Source organism: Gorilla gorilla, chromosome Y, assembly GCF_029281585.2.
Source record: "Gorilla gorilla gorilla isolate KB3781 chromosome Y, NHGRI_mGorGor1-v2.1_pri, whole genome shotgun sequence".
NCBI classification, from domain to species: Eukaryota; Metazoa; Chordata; class Mammalia; order Primates; family Hominidae; genus Gorilla; species Gorilla gorilla.
In genome coordinates, this window is record NC_073248.2 from 8,954,681 (window position 1) to 8,976,151 (window position 21,471).

The 21,471-nt window shown below is 44.0% G+C and overlaps 1 protein-coding gene across 3 annotated transcripts in view; it reads right to left on the reverse strand.

Annotated features, from left to right (window-relative positions):
- Window positions 1-21,471, reverse strand: part of DHRSX (dehydrogenase/reductase X-linked) — a 319,446-nt gene that overhangs the window by 194,787 nt on the left and 103,188 nt on the right. For all 3 annotated transcript variants that reach the window (XM_055377229.2, XM_055377228.2, XM_055377230.2), the window contains one exon: window positions 6,623-6,691. In XM_055377229.2, the coding sequence (XP_055233204.1) occupies window positions 6,623-6,691 (69 nt within the window). The remainder of the gene's footprint in view (window positions 1-6,622; window positions 6,692-21,471) is intronic.

Consider the following 21,471-nt stretch of genomic DNA (forward strand, 5'->3'; position numbering starts at 1 on the left):
CTAGAGAGGCGCCCAGCATGTTGAAATAATTGTGTGACTGACACTCCACAGCAATCTGTGCTCCTGGAGTCAGGACGTGAGCCGACTTGCTTAAAAATAAATCCACATGGCTGAACCGGGGTTACCCGATGCCGGGATCCCATCAGAGCAAGAACGAAACAGCACATTCAGCTCCCTCTGTCCCTCGCTGGGCAACTGGAGGTTGTGGGGACAAGAATCAGAGTTCCAGCAGGTGCAGGCCAGTCCAGAGAGAAGCACAATTTAGAGCAAGGTTCGTACGGGTTTGGTGGAGGTGTGCCCAGGTCTCAGCTGAGCAGGGAAGGGATGCCTGTAGGAGCTGTGGTCGTCCATAAGATGTTGTGGGCAGCAGATACCACTCACAGGCAGAGGGCAGACCCTGCCGTGTGGCTGGACCACGGCTCTGGGGGCTCCTGAGCCTGGAGGCAGACTCAGTCGAGGTAAAGGCTCAATGGCCACAGCCGAAATGTCCCCACCCAGCTGGGCCTCAGCATCATCTATCGAGGACTGGAGAGTCCCCCAGCAGTGGACATACCAGGGCCACCACTGATGGATGTCCAAACCTGTTCAGATTTTAAACTTTTTTCTTTTTAAAAAAAAAATTGCATGCATACATAGTAGGTGTATATATTTATGGGATAATGAGGTATTTTGATACAGGCATGCAATGTGTAATACATCAAGGCAAATAGGGTATCCGTCTCCTCGAGCATTCATCACTTGTTTGTGTCACTAACATTCCAATTACACCTTTAATTAGTTTCTTTTTTTTTTTTTCTTTTGAGATGGAGTCTCTGTAGTCCAGGTTGGAGTGCGGTGGCACAATCTCAGCTCACAGCAACCTCCGCCTCCCAGGTTCAAGCAATTCTCCTGCTTCAGCCTCCCAAGTAGCTGGGACTACAGGTGTGCACCACCACACCCGGCTAATTTTTGTGTTTTTAGTAGAGACGGGGTTTCACCATGTTGGCCAGGCTGGTCTCGAACTCCCGACCTCAAGTCATCCACCTGGCTCGGCTTTCCAAAGTGCTGGGATTCAGGGGTGAGCCACCATGTCCAGCCACTTTTAGTTATTTTTAAATGGACCATGAAGGATTGTTGACTGTAGTCACCCTTTTGTGCTATCAAATACAAGATCTTACTCATTCTATCTAAAGTATATTTTTGTGCCCATTAACCATCTCCACGGCACACCCCATCTTCCCACCCTCTTACAAGATGGTAAACCTTTTAAACAGCCACAAAAAGTGCAAACAATTCTTTTCTTCTTTTCTGTAAGACTGGCTTAAAGGCCATCGGTATTGATATGCCACAAGTAAACTAAAATTTTTTAATGGTGGGGACAAATCATGTGTTCGTCATGCTACTTGTCCACAAAACATTGCACTTTAAAAACTGATGATCGAATATTCTACACAAACTTTTCCAAGAAAACAGCAATGATTTGTTATTGTGGTCGGATGCAGTGGCTCACGCCTGTAATCCCAGCAATTTGGGAGGCTGAGGTGGGTGGATATCTGAGGTCAAGAGTTTGAGACAAGCCTGGCTAACACGGTGAAACCCCATCTCTACTAAAAATACAAAAAATTAGCCAGGCCTGGTGGTGGGTGTCTGTAATACCAGTTACTTGGGAGGCTGAGGCAGGAGAATCGCTTGAACCCGGGAGGCGGAGGTTGCAGTGAGCCGAGATCGCACCACTGCATTCTAACGTGGGCAACAAGAGTGAAACTCTGTCTCAAAAAAAAAAATTATTGGTCAAAATTCATGTTGTCTAAATCTGAAACATTTTCAGAATCTAATAAAATTAAGTTGGTGATTATAAATCATTGTTTCTCGGCTGTCATTTTGGTTAGGTGGATCACATATGTGAATTTTGGGGAACTATATATAGTTTTTAAGCCGTTCAGATTAAAAGCAAAAAGTCATGAGAAAAGAATGCCTCACTTGTCAGTTTCCAGAAACTTCTCTTTGGGCTCCAGATTGATGGTTGAATGCCTTCAGGACAGCAGCAAGTGTACCATTTGAAGGTGCATGGGGATCATTTAACGGCCTCATAAGAATGCAGATTCCAGGGCCCCGCCCCCACCCCCAGAGGCCCGGATTCACAGATGGGCCCTGGGCACCTGCATTTCTTGTTTACTCCCCGGAAATGCTGATGCGACAGGCCCGGAGAAGGCACTTTCGGATTCATTGTGTTAGAAAATGCCACTCCTTTGAAAACCTGCTGCAAATGAGGAAGGGCCAAGGTGGCAGGGGATAGGACCCCCTGTCACAGATGAAACAGGAATTTTTAAAAATTAAAAAATGTATAAGCAAAAACTCAGTTGTATGTAAGAAAACCCAGTTCTCCCTGAGGAAGAGAAAGAGTTGAAGTCCATTAAAAATTAACTGCCTGTTTTTCTGCAGCTAGTAAGCCTTATCTCTTCCTTTCCCAAGCATTATAAAAACTCTGTTTCTCTAGCTGTACAGCTACAAAGTCACTAGGCAAATAATCTCAAATCATAAAACATATTATTCCTTAAAAAATAAAAAAAATATAATGCATGTGTCAATTAAACAACTGTCTTTGTTTCTCACTTCTATAATATACTTCCCCCTACACAGAGCTCCCCCCGCCCCACAAAATACTTAAAAAATAACCAAACTCTTTGTTCAAAACTCAGTCCTTTAAATGTTAATCCGACGGCGTCGGTACAAATAAATAAATAAATAATTCCTCCTCAACCCCTCGGTCTCTCTAATTCCTTAATTATCCCTCTACACAGAAACCAATCCTTTTGCCCCAAGGCAGATCCTAATGAGGAGAAAAGATCTGGCCAGGCTGCTGCCACTCTGTGACATCGTACACTGGGCTTGGCTCTGGCTGAGGGGGAGCCCCTATGGGAGTGTGTTCCTGAAAATCACAGGGATCCTGCAACGCCGGCTATGAAATTTCAACATACCCCAGCCCTTGGCAGAGGTAATAACAAGGTGTTTCACAGCAGCTTAGGGTAGAAAGGAGGAGACAGGGGCATAGGCAGTGACCAGGCTCAGCTCTGTGTAGCATTCATTTCACTTTCATGGCTTTTTAAAAAGAATCAAGGCCGGGCGTGGTGGCTCACACCGGTCATCTCAGCACTTTGGGAGGCTGAGGCAGGTGGATCATGAGGTCAGGAGTTCAAGACCAGCCTGGCCAAGATGGTGAAACCCTGTCTCTACTAAAAATACAAAAATTAGCCGGGCTTGATGGTGGGCGCCTGTAATCCCAGCTACTCGGGAGGCTGAGGCAGGAGAATCGCTTGAACCCGGGCCACAGAGGTTGCAGTAAGCCAAGATCACATCGCTGCACTCCAGCCTGGGTGATAGAGTGAGACTCTGTCTCAAAATAATAATCGTCATCATCATCAAAATAGGCCAGGCACAGTGGCTCACACCTATAATCCCAGCACTCTGGGAGGCCGAGGTGAATGGACCGCTTGAACCCAGTAGTTCAAGATGAACCTGGGCAACAAGGCAAAACCCCAACTCTACAAAGATTAGCTGGGTGTGGTGCTACACACCTGTATTCCCAGCTACTGGGGAGGCTGAGGCAGGAGAAACACTTGGGCCTGGGAGGCGGAGGTTGCAGTGAGCCGAGATAACACCACTGTACTCCAGCCTGGGCAACAGAGTGAGACCCTGTATCAAAAAACGAACAAAGAAATAAAGAATCAAAATACACCCATCCCCCGCTTGGGGGAATTCTCAAAACACCATCTCAAATTCAAACAGCCAAGGAAGGGATGTGCATTTAAAAAAAAAAAAAACATAAGGTACCACACATAAACATGGCCGAGAAAAGCACTTAGCATTTGGATGGTCAACAGGTATATGAAAAGGTGCTTATAGGAAAAGGTAGTCGGCCGGGTGCAGTGGCTCACGCCTGTAATCCCAACACTTTGGGAGGCTGAGGCGAACGGATCACGAGGTCAGGAGTTCGAGACCAGCCTGGCTAACATGGCAAAACCCCGTCTCTATTAAAAATACAAAAATTAGCTGGGCATGGTCGCGAATGCCTGTAATCTCAGCTACTCAGGAGGCTGAGGCAGAAGAATCGCTTGAACCTGGGAGCCTGAGGTTGCAGTGAGCCGAGATCGCACCACTGCATTCCAGCCTAGGTGACAGAGCGAGACTCCGTCTCAAAAAGAAACAAAAAAATAAACAAAGAAAAGGTACTCAACATCACTAATCATCAGGGAAATGCAAATCAAAACCACCATGAGCTACTATCTCACACCAGCTAAAATGGATATTGTCAGAAGGGTGTTTTTGTTTCTGTTTTTTTGTTTTTTGTTTTTTTTTTCTTTGAGACAGAGTCTTGCTCTGTCACCCAGGCTGGAGTGCAATGGTGTGATCTCAGCTCACTGCAACCTCCAACTCCCGGGTTCAAGCGATTCTCTTGCCTCAGCCTCTTGAGTAGCTGGGTTTACAGGCCCCGCCACCACGCTCAGCTAATTTTTGTATTTTTAGTAGACTCGAGGTTTCACCATGTTGGCCAGGCTGGTCTCAAACTCCTGACCTCAGGTGATCCGCCCGCCTCGGCCTCCCAAAGTGCTGGGATGACAGGTGCCAGCCACCGCACCAGCCAGAATGATGATTTCTACAATTGATTACAAGTGTTGGGGAGGGTGTAGAGAAAAGGGGGCCCTTGTATACCATTGGTGGGAATGTCAATTAGTACAGCCACTATGAAAAACAGTACAGAAGTTCCTCAAATCATTAAAAATAAAAGCACCACATAATTCAGCAATTCCACTGCTAGGCATAGACTCAAAGCAAATGAAATCAGTGTATCAAAGAGATGCCTGCATTCCTATGTGCATTGCAGGACTATTCACAGGAGCCAAGATATGGAAACAACTTAGGTGTCCAACAACACACGAAAGGATAAAGAAAATATATATCTATACCTGATGGAATACTATGCAGCCATGAAAAAGGAGGAAATCCTATCTCCTGCAGCAACACAGAGGGAACTGGAGGCCATTACCCTAAGGGAAATAACTCAGAAACCGAAAGTCAAATACCATTCTTCTTAGGTCGAGTCCAATTTGCTGGGTCCGACTCGCAGACTTTGGCTGAACGACGGATGAACAAATGCACTCAGACACAGATTTCCAGTGAAAGAGTGGGCTAGGGGATGGGGCCACTCACAGACACTGAGGAGGGTGTTTTAAAGAGTCAGCAGCCACGGCTTTGACAAGCTGCTGCTGTGGGCCTTTATTTAGTATACATTTAATGACAAAGGCCTTGAGTCAACACATTCGTGGGCAATTCATATGGTCGTCCCCCCTAACCCGGAGAGAGGGAGAGAGTACTTCTGTGCGTGGATGATTAAAGGCCAGGTTCTGAGGCCTAAGCAAACTAACTTATCTAGATCAGTTTCTTTACATCCCCTCGTTATCTAACCTAAGCTTTCAGGCACTGGATAAGAGAATCTGGCTGCCTTCAGCCAAATCTTATTCGGGAGCATTTGCAAAACCTTCTGGCCTCCCAAGAAGGTTCGCATCTTTCTACAATTTTTCCTACCACCCTGACCGACCTCCTACATTCTTACTTATAAGCGGGAGCTAAATAATGTGTCCACATGGAAAGACTGGAATAACAGAGACTGGAGACTCAGAAGGGTGGGAGGTGGAAGAGGAGCAAGGGATGAGAAATTACCTCTCGGGTACAATGTACGTGATTCAGGTGTTAGCTATACTAAAAGCCCAGACCTCACCACTACGCCATTCATCCATGTTAACAAAACTGTACTTGCACTCCCTACCTGTATACAAATGAAAAATAAAATAATAAATAAATAAAAGGACAGAGCATTGAGAATCTAGAAGGATATTAGAAAGTTGTGTGCACACCTTCCTTAGTGTGAACAGACAGAAAGAGCACACCAGAATTTGGTCTAGCACCTGGTCGAAAATCTTAAGGGCAAGCATATTCCTGTTTGATTTATCTTTTTTTCTTTCTTTCTTTCTTTTTTGAGACGGAGTCTTGCTCTGTCTCCCAGGCAGTCCCAGATTCAAGCGATTCTCCTGCCTCAGCCTCCTGGGTCATTGGGATTACAGGCACATGCCACCATGCCTGGCTAATTTTTGTATTTTTAGTAGAGATTGGGTTTCACCATGTTGGCCAGGCTGGTCTCCAACTCCTGACCTCGTGATCCACCCGCCTCAGCCTCCCAAAGTGCTGGGATTACAGGCGTGAGCCACTGCGCCCGGCCTGATTTATCTTAAGTCAAGAACTCCCAACCAGCAGAGGCACCTCCTGGCATGTGCCCTGGAGGTCAACAGGAAAGGACAATGGCTCCTGTTCCCTGGGGAACACACATTTGAGTAAGAGTGCAAGCTACCAGCACATCTGCACGCCTTTCCTAGCAGATGTCAGAGCTGAGTGATGCTATCTTCGCCTTGCCTTGACCATCTCCTGCTCTAGGATGGGGCCAGAAATCCCCAAAAGAAGAGTGCAAAAATCAGAGCCATCTCTCCCAAATGCCACCTGGCACGTGACTGAAGCTCAGCCATGAACCACGCAAACGACCTGTCCCAAGGAAAAAAAAACAAAAAAAAGCCATTGGAGTATCTCTCGGTACCTTTGTCGTTCAAGGTTTCTTCTTTTATTTTGCTTACAACTTGTTTGGCTTTGCTGTCATTATTTCCAGCTAAAAGGAAAAAGAAAAAAAAGATACGGTGACTTGTAGGATTATCCAGAAACTATTAACTGCAAAAAAAAAAAAAGAGGTTTTAAGAGAAGTATAACACAAATCTGAAATGTGCCTTTGATGGACTTTCCCTTTATCCTAGCGTCTAACTTGACAGCCATTTTGGCAGACTAAAGCTATCCATTTAAGAGCCATTTTCTTTAGCCTGCATTGGCAAAAAGTACAAATGCATTTGACATTCTACTTTTCAATAGTGACAGGGACCCGGGGCACCTGCTGGTGTAATTTGCACGTGAGAGCTGAGAATAGCATAAGCATAAAAAATGTGCATTAAAATGTCAAGATGGAAACGAATTTTCGAAGGAGCTTTTATGCTGGAAACATCCCAGTGTGCACACACAGACTGCACGATGCACGTGATCACAGACCGTGGTTCCTACTACGTGCTCAGGATTTCTTTCTGTTTCTTTTTTTTAATTCTACTTTAAGTTCTGGGGCACATGTGCGGAATGTGCAGTTTTGTTACATAGGTATACACGTGCCATGGTAGTTTGCTGCACCCATCAACCCGTCATCTACATTAGGTATTTCTCCTAATGCTCTCCCTGCCCTGCCCCCTCAACCCCTCGACAGGCCCTGGTGTGGGATGTTCCCCTCCCTGTGTCCATGCGTTCTCATTGTTCAACTCCCACTTATGAAGGAGAACATGCGGTCTTTGGTTTTCTGTTCCTGCGTTAGTTGGCTGTGTGCTCAGGATTTCTTACTCCTCTCACTGCACTTCCGTAAAACTCTCCAAGTGAGGTTTCAGGAACACGCCTTTAGAAGGATGGAAAGAGGTATTTTGCTTGTTATAGCTAAAATAAAGACTAGGAAATCAGGGGTGAAAGAATGTTAATTGGGTTTTTTTGTTTTGTTTTTTTGTTTTGTTTTTTTTTTGAGACAGAATCTTGCTCTGTTGCCCAGGCTGGAGTGCAGTGGTGCGATCTCAGCTCACTGCAACCTCCACCTCTCTGATTCAAGTGATTCTCCTGCCTCAGCCTCCCGAGTAGCTGGGATTAGAGGTGACTGCCACTATGCCCAGGTAATTTTTTTGTATCTTTAGTAGAGACGGGGTTTCACCATGTTGGCAAGACTGGTCTTAAACTCCTGATCTCAGGTGATCTGCCCGCCTCAGCCTCCACAGTGCTGGGATGACAGGTATGAGCCACCACACCCGGCCTGGTTTCTTTAATGTCTTAGGAAGTGAACATGCGTTGAACAGGAGACTATAGTTTGATGTTGTCTTCGTCATTTTTTCAAATGTCTTTGACCCGGGAGGTTGAATTTTAAGGTGTTTCTGAAGGGGCGGCTCTTTAGGGGAAAGGAGTTTGGCAAATTCTTCCTCCTTCAGCCTCATCCTTCATTAACCTGTTGGCAACATGTGGGATTAGCTGCTTTCCAGGGTGAGCCAAGCCCAAAACTCCCTTTCAGGGAGGGTCACAGAAAAAGTGTTGAGAGAAGGGAGATGAGAACTAGCAGGGGAAGCGCACAGGCTTGAACAAGAACATCTTGGGTGCCCAGAGAGCTTCAAACAGCTGATCTGCAAGGAGCAGTTACCAAGGGGCTGGGGCCGGTCTATCTCCATCCTACCTGCACCCAGCCCGGGCCAGTGAGGTGTTCTGTAGTACAGCACCGTCCCCGGGTCTCCATGAAAATACATTACCAAATAATCCCTCTCTTTGGCATTCCTGAATACTGAGTCAACACGGCGTATTGAATTTACACACTCTCACACAAGGAAGAGACCATGCTGTTTGATATCCTATCATTGTATTCGGTATTCTTTCTTCTGTGTTAAGGCCATGGGCTCCCAAATTAACTATTAGAATGCACTTTTCAAAAAACAATGAAAATGTTTTCAGCAAAGAGTGAAAAAATATATAAGAGAGGAGAAGCAGTGAAACTTATGAAGTTGGAAATGTTTTTGGCTCCAGTGGGAGACGGCTAAGATAAATAGTGCAAAGTCCATCCTTTGGGGCAGAGTAAATGGAATATCTAAATTGTCACTTCCTTGAAGGAATTCAAAGTTGCAGACATCAGAAGACTGAAGCTGCAAAGGTAATTTGCACCTTTGACTTCCTTAAAGAAACAGAACATGATACCATTATTACATTTTTGCTTTGACAGTCTTTTGGCACTGAGGAGGCAGCAGGCATTTCAGGGAGGTGGGTTTTGACGGGAGGGAGAGGAAGAAATCGCCTGAAAGATATATTCCATCTATAAATGTCCTATGCATCAAACACAAAACAAAAAAAGAAAGGATAAAAAAATTCAAAGTCAAGGTAACCTTTACACTAGGGACTTGTACATTCGTGAGCTTATTTATGAAATCCCATGAACTTTTTAAATATAAGCACTCATCCATTGCTGGGCTGCTCTGCCGTATCAGCCATCTCAAGATCAAAGGGTGCGGCCGGGTGCGGTGGCTCACACCTGTAATCTCAGCCCTTTGGGATTTGGGAAGCCGAGGCAAGCGGATCACGAGGTCAGGAGTTCAAGACCAGCCTGGCCAACATGAGGAAACCCCATCTCTACCAAAAACACAAAAATTAGATGGGCGTGGTGATGTGTGCCTGTAATCCCAGCTACTAGGGAAGCGGAGGCAGGAGAATTGCTTGAACCAGGACCTGGGAAGCAGAGGTTGCCATGAACTGAGATCACACCACTGCACTCCAGCCTGGGCGACAGAGCCCAACTCTGTCCCAAAAAAAAAAAAAAAAAAAAGTTAGCCAGACATGGTAGCAGGCACCTGTAATCCCAGCTACTCTGGAGGCTAAGGCAAAAGAATTGCTTGAACCCAGCAGGTAGAGGTTGCAGTGAGATGAGATTGCGCCACTGCACTCCAGCCTGGGCAACACAGCGAGACTCCATCTCAAAAAGAAAAAAAAACAAAACAAAACAAGAAAAAAACAAAGGGAAACATGCCAGAAGCTGGGACGAAGTAAGATGGGAGCCTCCACCTTCTCAAGAAAGACAAAAGTGACCAGAAAAAGCTGGGAGCATCAAAAAAAGCCAGGTGAAGTGATTATTTGGGAAGACCACCTTCATGGGCAGGCCATTTTCGATGGTGGCACAGTCAACGCTGGCACAGGACAGAAGCACCACACTGGAGGAATGGAGAAGGTGAGGTGGCACGTGCGGTATGTTCTTTGGCCAATGTCACCTTCAGCAATTGTCTCCTCAGACCTGGAGGGAGCTGCTTTAAGGAACTGGACGTGGGACATTTGACCTCATATGCATTTGCTGGAGTGGTTCCTACATTTGCTGAGCAAGTACTGCATATGCAGAAACACCGCTCACGTCCCAAACACAGTGCATCTGCCTTCTGCTTCATCCTTTGTATTTGGGGGGGCAGGGGGGGCGTTACGTGTTATATGTGCAATGGATATTGGTATAGCCATTATGGAAAACAGTGGAGATGGGGTTTCACTATGTTGGCCAGGCTGGTCTTGAACGCCTGACCTCAGGTGACCCTTTCGCCTTTGCCTCCCAAAGTGCTGGGATGACAGACATGAGCCACCGCACCTGGCCTGGTTTTTTTCACGTCTTAGGAAGTGAATGTGCATTGGACAGGAGACTATAGTTTGATGTTGTCGTCATTTATTTCAAATGCCTTTGACCAGAAAGGTTGGATTTTAAGGTGTGTCTAAAGGGGTGGCCTTTTTTTTTTTAAGAGTTCCTCAAAAAATGATCAATATGCCTACCACAGGATCTAGCAATCTCACTCCTCCGTATAGATCCAAAGGAAATGAAATCAGCCCCTTATAGAGATATCTACACCCCCATGTTCGTTGCAGCATGATTCACAAGAGCCAAGATATGAAACCAAGCTAAGTGTCCATCTAAGGATGGGTAAATAAAGAAAATGTGGGATATCTACACCATGGAATACCATTCAGTCTTTGAAATCAAGAGGACCCTGTCCTGTGATACAACATGGATCAACCAGGAGTACATCACGTTAAGTAACATAAGCCACATAACACCAAATCCTACATGATCTCACCCACATGTAGAGTCTCCAGCAGTTGAACTCACAAGAAAAAGTATTATGATGATTATTGGCCAGGCGTGGTAGCTCACGCCTGTAATGCCAGCACTTTGGGAGGCCGAGGCAGGTGGATCACAAGGTCAAGAGATCGAGACCATCCTGGTCAACCTGGCAAAACCCTGTCTCTACTAAAAATACAAAAATTAGCCGGGCGTGGTGGCATGCACCTGTAGTCCCAGCTACTCAGGAGGCTGAGGCAGGAGAATCGCTTGAACCCAGGAGGCGGAGGTTGCAGTGAGCCGAGATTGCGCCACTGCACTCCAGCCTGGTGACAGAGTGAGACTCCACCTCAAAAAAAAGAAAGAAAGAAAAGAAAAAGAATTATGGTGGTCACCAGGTGCTGGGGGGTGGGTTGGTGAGATTTTGTTCAAATGACACCAAATGTCAGTTTGACAGAAGGTATAAGTTCAAGAGATCTATTGTACTCAAGGTGACTAAATTAGTGACTTATAGTGTTGAACTTGACTCTAATTAGTCACAGTGACTATAATTAATATTTGAAAATTGCAAAGAGAGTAGATTTTAAGTGTTTCCAAAAACACACACAAAAAGAAACATGTAAGGTAATGGATACGTGAATTAGCTTGAATTGGCCATTCCAGATGGAAACATATATCAAAACCACATTTTGTACACCATAAAAATATGTAACTTGTTTTTGTCTATTAAAATAAGTAAATAGATAATTAAATACACGTTTAAATATTTTACACATTTCACATGTACTATTCATGGACAATACAAAGTATATGTGGCACAAGCCATTTTTAAAAGACAGTTGCAATTTAGATAACCTAACCAACTAGACTTCCTGTGACCTGTACAAAACTAGATTTTATGATGACCAACACAACTACACCTCATCATACTCTAACCCAACTAAATCTCATTAGGACCAACCAAAATACACCTCATCATAACCTAACCCAAATAGATCTGATTATACCCTAACCCAACTAGACCTCATCATGACCTAACCCAACTAAATCTCATTATAACCTAGCTCAAATAGACCTCAACATGACCTAATACAAACAGATATCTTTATGACCAACCCAAATACACCTCATCATAACTTAACTGAATCTCATCACAACTAACCACACTAGACATCATAACCTAACCAAACTAGACTTCATCATGACCTAATACAACTGGATCACATCATGACCAACTCAACTAGACCTCATCATGACCTGACACAGCTAAATCTCATTATAAACAAGCCCAACAAGAACTAATCATGACTGACTATGACTAGATTGCATCATGACCAACCCAACTACCTCATCATGACCTAACTAACTCTCATCATGACCAACCCAACTATACCTCATCATAACTTAACCCAACTTAACTACATCATAACCTAACTCAACAAGACTTCATTATGACCTAATACAACTACATCTCATCAAGGCCAACAAAACTAGTCCTCATCATGACCTAACAAAATCTCATCATGACCAACCCAAATAGACCTCATCACAACCGTATCCAAGTAAATCTCCTCATACCCTAACCCAACTAGAACTCATCATGACCTAACCAAACTAGACTTCATTATAACCTAACCAAACTAGACCTCATCACGACCTAATACAACTATATCTCATCAAGACCAACCCAACTAGACCTTATCATGACCTAATTATATCTCATCATGACCATCCAACTAGATCTCATCATGACATAATCCAAAAAGATTTCATCATAACCAACCCAACTAGACCTCATCATAACCTAACCCAACCAGGTCTCATCATGACCTAATACAACTAGATCCCATCATGAGCAACACAACTAGACTGCATCATAAACAAACTACATCTCATGATGACAACAAACTAGATCTTATCATAACCTAACACACCTGGGTCTCATCATGACCTAATACAAGTAGATCTCATCATGAACAACCTACCAGAGCTCATCATAGCCTAGCCCAACTAGATTTCATTATGACCTAATACAACTAATTCTCATAATGACCAATCCCACTAGACCTCATCATGACCTAACCAAACTGGACTTCATCATAACCTAACCCAACTAGACCTCATCATGACATGAGACAACTAGATCTCATCACGACCTACCCAACTAGAACTCATCACGACCTAACTAGATCACATCGTGACCAACCAAACAGATCCCATTATAACTTAATCCAACTAGATCTCATCATAACCTAATACAACTAGATCTCATCATGATCAATGCACTAGACCTCATCATATCCTACCACAACTAGATCTCCTCATGACCTAATACAACTAGATTTCATTATGACCAACGCATCTAGACCTCATCATAACCTAACTGGATCTCAACATGACCAACCAACTAGATCTCATGATAACCTAACCCAAGTATAACTCATCATGGTCTAGTACAACTAGCTCTCATCATGACAAACTCAATGAGACCTCATCATAACTTACCCCAACTACATCACATCATGACCTAATACAACTAGATCTCATCATGACCAACCAACTAGATATCATTGTAATGTAATTCAATTAGATCTCATCATGACCTAATACAACTAGATCTCATAAAGACCTCATCATAACCTAACTCAATTAAATCTCCTCATACCCTAACCCAACTAGACCTCATCATGACCTAACCCAACTAAACCTCATCATAATCTAACCCAACTAGACCTCATCATGACTGAATACGACTAGATCTCATCACGACCAACCCAAATAGACCTCATCATGACTGAATACGACTAGATCTCATCACGACCAACCCAAATAGACCTCATCATAACCTAACTAGATCTCATCATGACCAACCAACTAGATCTCATCATAACCTAACCCAACCAGATCTCATCATGACCAACCCAACTAGTCCTCATAATAACCTCACCCAATTAGATCACATCATAACCTAATACAACTAGATCTCCTCATGACCAATCTAAATAGACCTCATCAGAACCTAACTAGATCTCATCACGACCTAATACAACTAGTTCTCATCATGACCAACCCAACTAGACCTCATCATAACCTAACCCAACTAGATCTCATCAAGACCTAATACAATTAGTTCTCCTCATGACCAACCCAACCGGACCCCCTCATAACCTAACTAGATCTCGTCATGACCAACCAACCAGATCTCATCACAACCTGACCCAACTAGATCTCGTCATGACCTAATACAACTTGATCTCATCCTGACCAACCCAACTAGTCCTCATTATAGCCTAACTAGGTCTCATCATGACCAATCAACTAGACCTCATCAGAACCTTACCCAACTGGATCTCATCAGGATCTAATACAACTAGATCTCATCATGACCAACCCAAGTAGACTTCATCATAACCCAACTAAACTTCATTATAACCCAACTACACCTCATCATTATCTACCCTTCCTGAGGACTGTACAAGAGATTTCTTATATTGGAAAAAAGCAGTATAATTTCCTCTTACTAAATAAAAAGATTTTGAGCCCAAACCAGAGTCACCAATCTGCAGCTAAACCTGGCCTGCAGCTGGATATTGTACAAAAGAAGTTTTACTGCAACACAGACTTTCCTGTTGTTTTAAGTATTACCTATGGGTGGTTACTCACTACTAGGGCAGAGCTCATAGTTATGAGAGAAACATATGAACACATTTATTATCTGTCTCTTTACAGAAAAAGTTTACCCACCCCACTTTCATCTTAGATGACAGTCCATTGAGCATTATGAAAAAAAATGATCCCCCACCAAAATAATATTTTGAAACAATGAGAACTAAGATCTTGTGGACAGATGGGAATTTGAACAACTGATATATGTGTCTAGTAATATTAATGTGCTTCAGTTGGACCCAGGTTATAATCTGAATTATTTTACAAGTAATTGATTATTCTTTAAATATTAATAAATTTTTAATTAAAATTTTGAAGTTAAATATTCCCATCTCTTATTTTGTATTTAATATAAAATTCATTGTGTTCAATGATATTTTTTCATTAATTGACTTTGAATCAAACTGCCATACAAAATGAAAAAATGCCTCTCTCAGAATATATCCAATTATCCTCAAAGTCACACAGGGGAAATAAGACTGCATAATTGATTGGATTGACCTGAAGGGTCAAAACTGTAACTCACAGGGAAAATTAGACACTGACATCAGGAGCTCTGTGGGATAGGAGACACAGGTAGGGTGCAGATGTGGTGTTTACTTTCTGTTTATCTCAAGAAAAAAGGCACATTGGTGCTGACATATACTGCTCCTGATGCTCAGTAAACATCATCTAAATGAAGTGGTAACACTTGAGACTCCCATGCACATGAACCAGAAGCTTGCTCACATGTCTTCGTTGCTTTGTGCCTACAAAGTCCTCAGTCAACTAGACCTCACTGTGACCTAACCAAACCACACATCATCATGATCTAACTCAACCTGTCATCATGATCGAATCCAAGAGGACTTTACTGTGTTCTATTCAACTACCTCATGATGACATAACCCAGCTAGACCTTATCATGACCTAACCCAACTAGACCTTATCATGACCTAACCCAACTAGACCTCATCATGATCTATCCACTAGGCCTCATCATGACCTTCCTAACTAGATCTCCTCATGATCTAACCCAATTAGACATCATCATGACCTACCCAACTAGACGTCAATGTGACCTGACCCAACTAGAACTCACTGAGTCTTAACCCAACTAGACTTCATCATGACCTAGCCAAACCACACATCACCATGATCTGATCCAGCTAGATCTCATCATGCTATTACTGAAGTAGACTTCATTAAGACCTAATTAAATCACACCTCATAATGATCTAACTCAACCAGTCATCCTAATCTAATCCAACAAGATTTCATCACATTCTACTCAACTACCTCATCATGACATAGCCAAACTAAACATTATGATGAACTAATACAACTAGACTTCATCATGACCTAACCAAACTGTACCTTACCATGATCTAATACAACCAAACCTCATCATGACTTAATACAAATAAGACCTCATCATGGCCTACCCAACTAGACCTCAATGTGACCTAACTCAACTACATTTCATCAGGACCTAACTCAACAAGACCTCATCATGACCTACCCAATTAGATCTCAAAGTGACCCAGCCCAACAAGATTTCATCATGATCTAAATAAGTCACACATCATCAAGTCTAATCCAACTAGATCTCATCATGCTGTTACTGAACTAGACTTCATTAAGACCTAATCAAACCATACCTCATAATGACCTAACTCAACCAGTCATCATGATCTAATCGAACAAGACTTCATTACATTCTACTCAACTACTTCATCATGACATAACCAAAGGAGACGTTATCATGATCTAATACAACTAGACTTCATCATGACCAAACCAAACTGTACCTCAGCATGATCTAACTCAACCAGACATCATCAGAACCTAATACAACTAGACTTCATCATGACCTTCCCAACTAGACCTCATCATGACCTAAACCACCACAATGAGGAAAAAAGCACAAAGAAATGGGGTGTTTTCTTCCTTTCCTAGTTTGATTAAGAATTAAACTAATAATTAAACATTGCCTAGCTAAATTAAGAATTAAGAAGATGAAAAAGATCATTGCACTGGAGGAGACACAAGATCAAATATAACCAGTATTGGATGTGAGCCCTCCCATCTTTGTTCAACCTTGAGGGTCTCTCTTCATCCTACTCCACCATCATTGAAGCCACTAGGCTCACATCCAGCCAACCTTCAGAGAATACCTATTGCTGTCCCTGTTCAAAAAATCAGCATCATTTTGACCCAGTCATCTCAAGTATTGACAGAAGTCTGAGATATAGAAAGTCCTGGAAAGTTTGTCATGTTGTTAACGATACAGCAGACATCCACCTAGCATGGATGGTCAAAACCAAGGGTTGCCATCCATCACCACCTCATGGTCTCCAAGCTAAATCTCAGAACCCCCCCTGCCCTACATCTTGTCTCTAATTTACTCAGGTCCCAGGGAGATGTAAACAGATCATGGAGGTGCTCAAGTTCATAAGAAGTTCTAGAAATATACTCTCAGATGGGCACCCTCTCCCCTGGGGTCTCCTCATCTAAACCCAATCCTTTTGCATCTAGAGGGGGCGCAATAAACTGAATGTTTGTATCCCTCCAAAGTTCCTATGTTGAAATTCTAACATCCCCAGTGATTCTGTTGAGAGGCGGAGGCTTTGCGGGATGATTAGGTCACGAGGGTGGAGCACAATGAATGGAATTAGTACCCTTATAAAAGAGACCCCATCCAGTTTCCACCATGTGAGGACACAGGAGAAAGCGGCCATCCACAACCTAGAAGACAGACTACACCAGAATCTGACCACGCTGACCCCCTGGTCTTGGGACTTCCAGCCTTGAGAACTGTAGGACAATAAGTTTCTATGGTTTACTGTGGAAGTCAGTGTGGCGATTCCTCAGGGATCTAGAACTAGAAATACCATTTGACCCAGCCATCCCATTACTGGGTATATACCCAAAGGATTATATATCATGCTGCTATAAAGACACATGCACACGTATGTTTATAGCAGCACTATTCACAATAGCAAAGACTTGGAACCAACCTAAATGTCCAACAACGATAGACTGGATTAAGAAAATGTGGCACATATACACCACGGAATACTATGCAGCCATCAAAAATGAGGAGTTCATGTCCTTCGTAGGGACGTGGATGAAGCTGGAAACCATCATTCTCAGCAAACTATCGCAAGGACAAAAAACCAAACACCGCATGTTCTCACTCATAGGTGGGAACTGAACAATGAGAACACATGGACACAGGAAGGGGAACATCACACACCAGGGACTGTTGTGGGGTGGGGGGAGGGGGGAGGGATAGCATTAGGAGATATACCTAATGCTAAACGACGAGTTAATAGGTACAGCACACCAGCATGGCACATGTATACATATGTAACAAACCTGCACATTGTGCACATGTACCCTAAAACTTAAAGTATAATAATAAAATTAAAAAAAAAAGTTTCTATGGTTTGCAAGGCACTCAGGCTACAGCAGCCCAAACACACCAAGACAGGAGAGTTAGGAACATGGATGAACTTGACAGTTTCAAGAAATTGTCATAAAGTTTTAACTTGTCCCAGTCTATTAAGAGAAAGAGGCCGGGCGCAGTGGCTCACGCCTGTAATCCCAGCACTTTGGGAGGCCGAGGCAGGCAAATTACGAGGTCAAGAGATCAAGACCATCCTGACCTACATGGTGAAACCCCCCCTCTACTAAAAATACAAAAATTAGCTTGGTGTGCTGGCACGCGCCTGTAGTCCCAGCTACTTGGGAGGCTGAGGCAGGAGAATCGCTTCAACCCGGGAGGCAGAGTTTGTGGTGAGCTGAGATTGTGCCACTGCACTCCAGCCTGGGCAATAAGAGCGAAACTCCCTCTCAAAAAATAATAATAATAATAATAATAAAATAATAAAATAAAATAAAGAGAATGGGGCCGGGCACAGTGGCTCACGCCTGTAATACCAGCACTTTGGGAGGCTGAGGCAGGTGGATCACAAGGTCAAGAGATCGAGCCCATCTTGGCCAACATGGTGAAACCCCGTCTCTACTAAAAATACAAAAATTCGCTGGGTGTGGTGGTGTGCTCCTGTAGTCCCTGCTACTCAGGAGGCTGAGGCAGCAGAATCACTTGAACCCGGGAGGCGGAGGTTAAAGTGAGCTGAGATCGCGCCACTGCACTCCAGCCTGGGCAACAGAGTGAGACTTCATGTCAAAGTAAAAAAAAAAAAAAGAATGGATAAAAAAAATGCTCAAGTGGGAGTTAGGCACAACTTTGAGGAAAAGAACTGCTTGATGGAAAGAAAGAGACTGATATAGACCAAAAAGTGCTCACCTGCTCCGAAAGCTCAACAAGTCATTAACTAATCCAACTAGATTTCATTATATTCTACTCAATTACCTCATTATGACATAGCCAAACAAGATGTTACCATTATCTAATACAACTAAGCTTCATCATGTGAAACAGTACACATGTCTGTATACTATTTTACAAACCCTGAAGCGCATCAGAGAAAGATGGTTATATGAGGAACCGAACTGCGTGTACAAAATTATTATTTTAAAAGTGTCCGGGCACAGTGGCTCACACCTGTAATCCCAGCACTTTGGGAAGCCGAGGCAGGCAGATCGCTTGAACTCAGGTGTTTGAGACAAGTCTAAGCAACATGGTAAGGCCCCATCTCTACTAAAACTACAAAAAATTATCCAAGCCTGGTGGTGCACGCCTGTGGTCCCAGCTACTTGGGAGGCTGAGGTGGGAGGATCGCTTGAGCCCAGGAGGCAGAGGTTGTAGTGGGCTGAGATCACGCCATTGCACTCCAGCCTGGGTGACAGAGTGAGACCCTGTCTCAAAAATGTGAAAGTTGGGAAGAGCCATGACACAGAAAAATTTCAAGTTTTGCATTCATGTTTTGCAAAAGCCAAAAAGGCTCAAACTTAAGTGAAGGATGGAGCAAGGAGCCATGTGCACTGACATGAACCACGCATCTCCAGGGAGAACAGAAGGCCACATGGGCTGAACATGGGGTTTCCCCATCTGAGTCAAAGACTCCTGGGGATTCCTGCATGAAATTCAGGAGGTTAGCATCAGCAAGGTTAGCATTTTCTTCTTTTGTAAATGAAGATGAGAAAACACAGCGGTGTGGGCAGCAGCCGTGCATTTGCCCCAGCAGAAATTGCCATGGAGATTTTTGGAGAGAGCTAACTCAAAGCCAAGTGGATGGCCATCGAAGCTCAGAACGCTAGCAGCTATTGAAACGCATGAGGCCCAGGACCAGAGCAGCTATTGAAATGCATGAGTATATCACAGTTTTTATTGTATAGATGTAATGCATACGATGATGTGGAGAGCTCATTTTAGGCTGAGAACCATAGCAGCTATTTAGACGCATGAGGCTCAGAACGCTAGCAGCTGTTGAAATGCATGAGGCCCAGGACCAGAGCAGCTATTTAAACGCATGAGTATATCACAGTTTTTATCGTATAGATGTAATGCATACAATGATGTGGAGAGCTCATTTTTTCCTTATACCTTTTATCTGCATGTCAACTTCATCAATTCGTAACATGATGACTTTTAGCCTGTCCAATGAGCATCAACAGATGTCCAGAGGTTCAAGGCCTGGAAAGACTCTTTGCTGACCCCTGGTCACCAGATCAGACTCATGCTCTTATGCTTGAGCCTTTTCGGCTATCGCAAAGGCATTCAAGGCCCAGAAAAGTGTCTGTCCTGGACAGAGCTCCTCAAAGATAAGGAAGAACTGAGACAAATTCATGTTGAAATCTCCAGCCCTAAGCATTCTTTATGATCCATGATCATCTTTCCGTAAATGACAACAAGGGAAAGAAGGACAGAGAATGGCAGAGAGGAAGAAGTCAATCAATAATGGGCATTGGTTTTGGAAAGTCTTTTTTTGAGACAGAGTCTCACTCTGTCACCCAGGCTGGAGTGCAGTGGCGCGATCTCGGTTCACTGCAACCTCCGGCTCCCTGGCTCAAGCGATGCTCCTGCCTCAGCCTCCCGAGTAGCTGGGATTACAGGCATGTGCCATCACGCTGAGCTACTTTTTGTATTTTTAGTAGAGACGGGGTTTTACCATGTTAGCCAGGATGGTCTCGATCTCCTGACCTCGTGATCTGCCCGCCTCGGCCTCCCAAAGTGCTGGGATTACAGGCGTGAGCCACTGCGCCCGTCCTGGAAAGTGTTAAGTGAATATGATCCTGCATATCTAAAACCAGACCTACAGTATGATGTTTATAAAACCAGACACCGTAAAAGTTATTTATTAAAAGCAAAGGGTGCCCGGACCTAGTGGCTCGCACTTGTAATCCCAGCACTTTGGGAGGCCAAGGTGGAGGATCACTTCAACCCAGGAGTTCAAGACCAGCCTGGGCAACACAGCAAGACCCTGTATCTCTAAAACAATTTGTTTATTTTTTTGAGACTGAGTCTCGCTCTGTCACCCAGGCTGGAGTGCAGTGGCACGATCTCGGCTCACTGCAACCTCCACCTCTCAGGTTCAAGCAATTCACCTGCCTCAGCCTCCCGAGTAGCTGGGACTACAGGCGCCCACCACCACGCAGGCACCCACCACCAAGCCCAGCTAATTTTTGTGTTTTTAGGACAATCAGGGCTTCACCATGTTGGCCAGGCTGGTCTTGAACTCTTAACCTCAAGTGATCTGCCCGCCTTCACCTCCCAAAGTGCTAGGATTACAGGCGTGAGCCACCACGCCCAGCCGCTGAAATGATTTTTTTAAATGAGCCAGGGCCAGGCACGGTGGTTCATGCCTGTAATCCCAGCGCTTTGGGAGGCGGAGGTGGGCAGATCACGTGAGGTCAGGAGTTCAAGACCAGCCTGGCCAACAAAGCAAAACCCCATCTCTACTAAAAATACAAAAATTAGCAGGGCATGGTGGTGGGCGCCTGTAATCCCAGCTACTCAGGAGGCTGAGGCAGGAGAGTCGCTTGAACCCAGGAGGCAGGGGATGCCGTGAGCCGAGGTCGTGTCGCTGCATTCCACCTGGGTGACAGAGCAAGACTCTGTCTCAAAAAAACAATAATAAATAAATAAATAAAATGAGCTTGGCATGGTGGTGCACGCCTGTTGTATCAGCGACTCG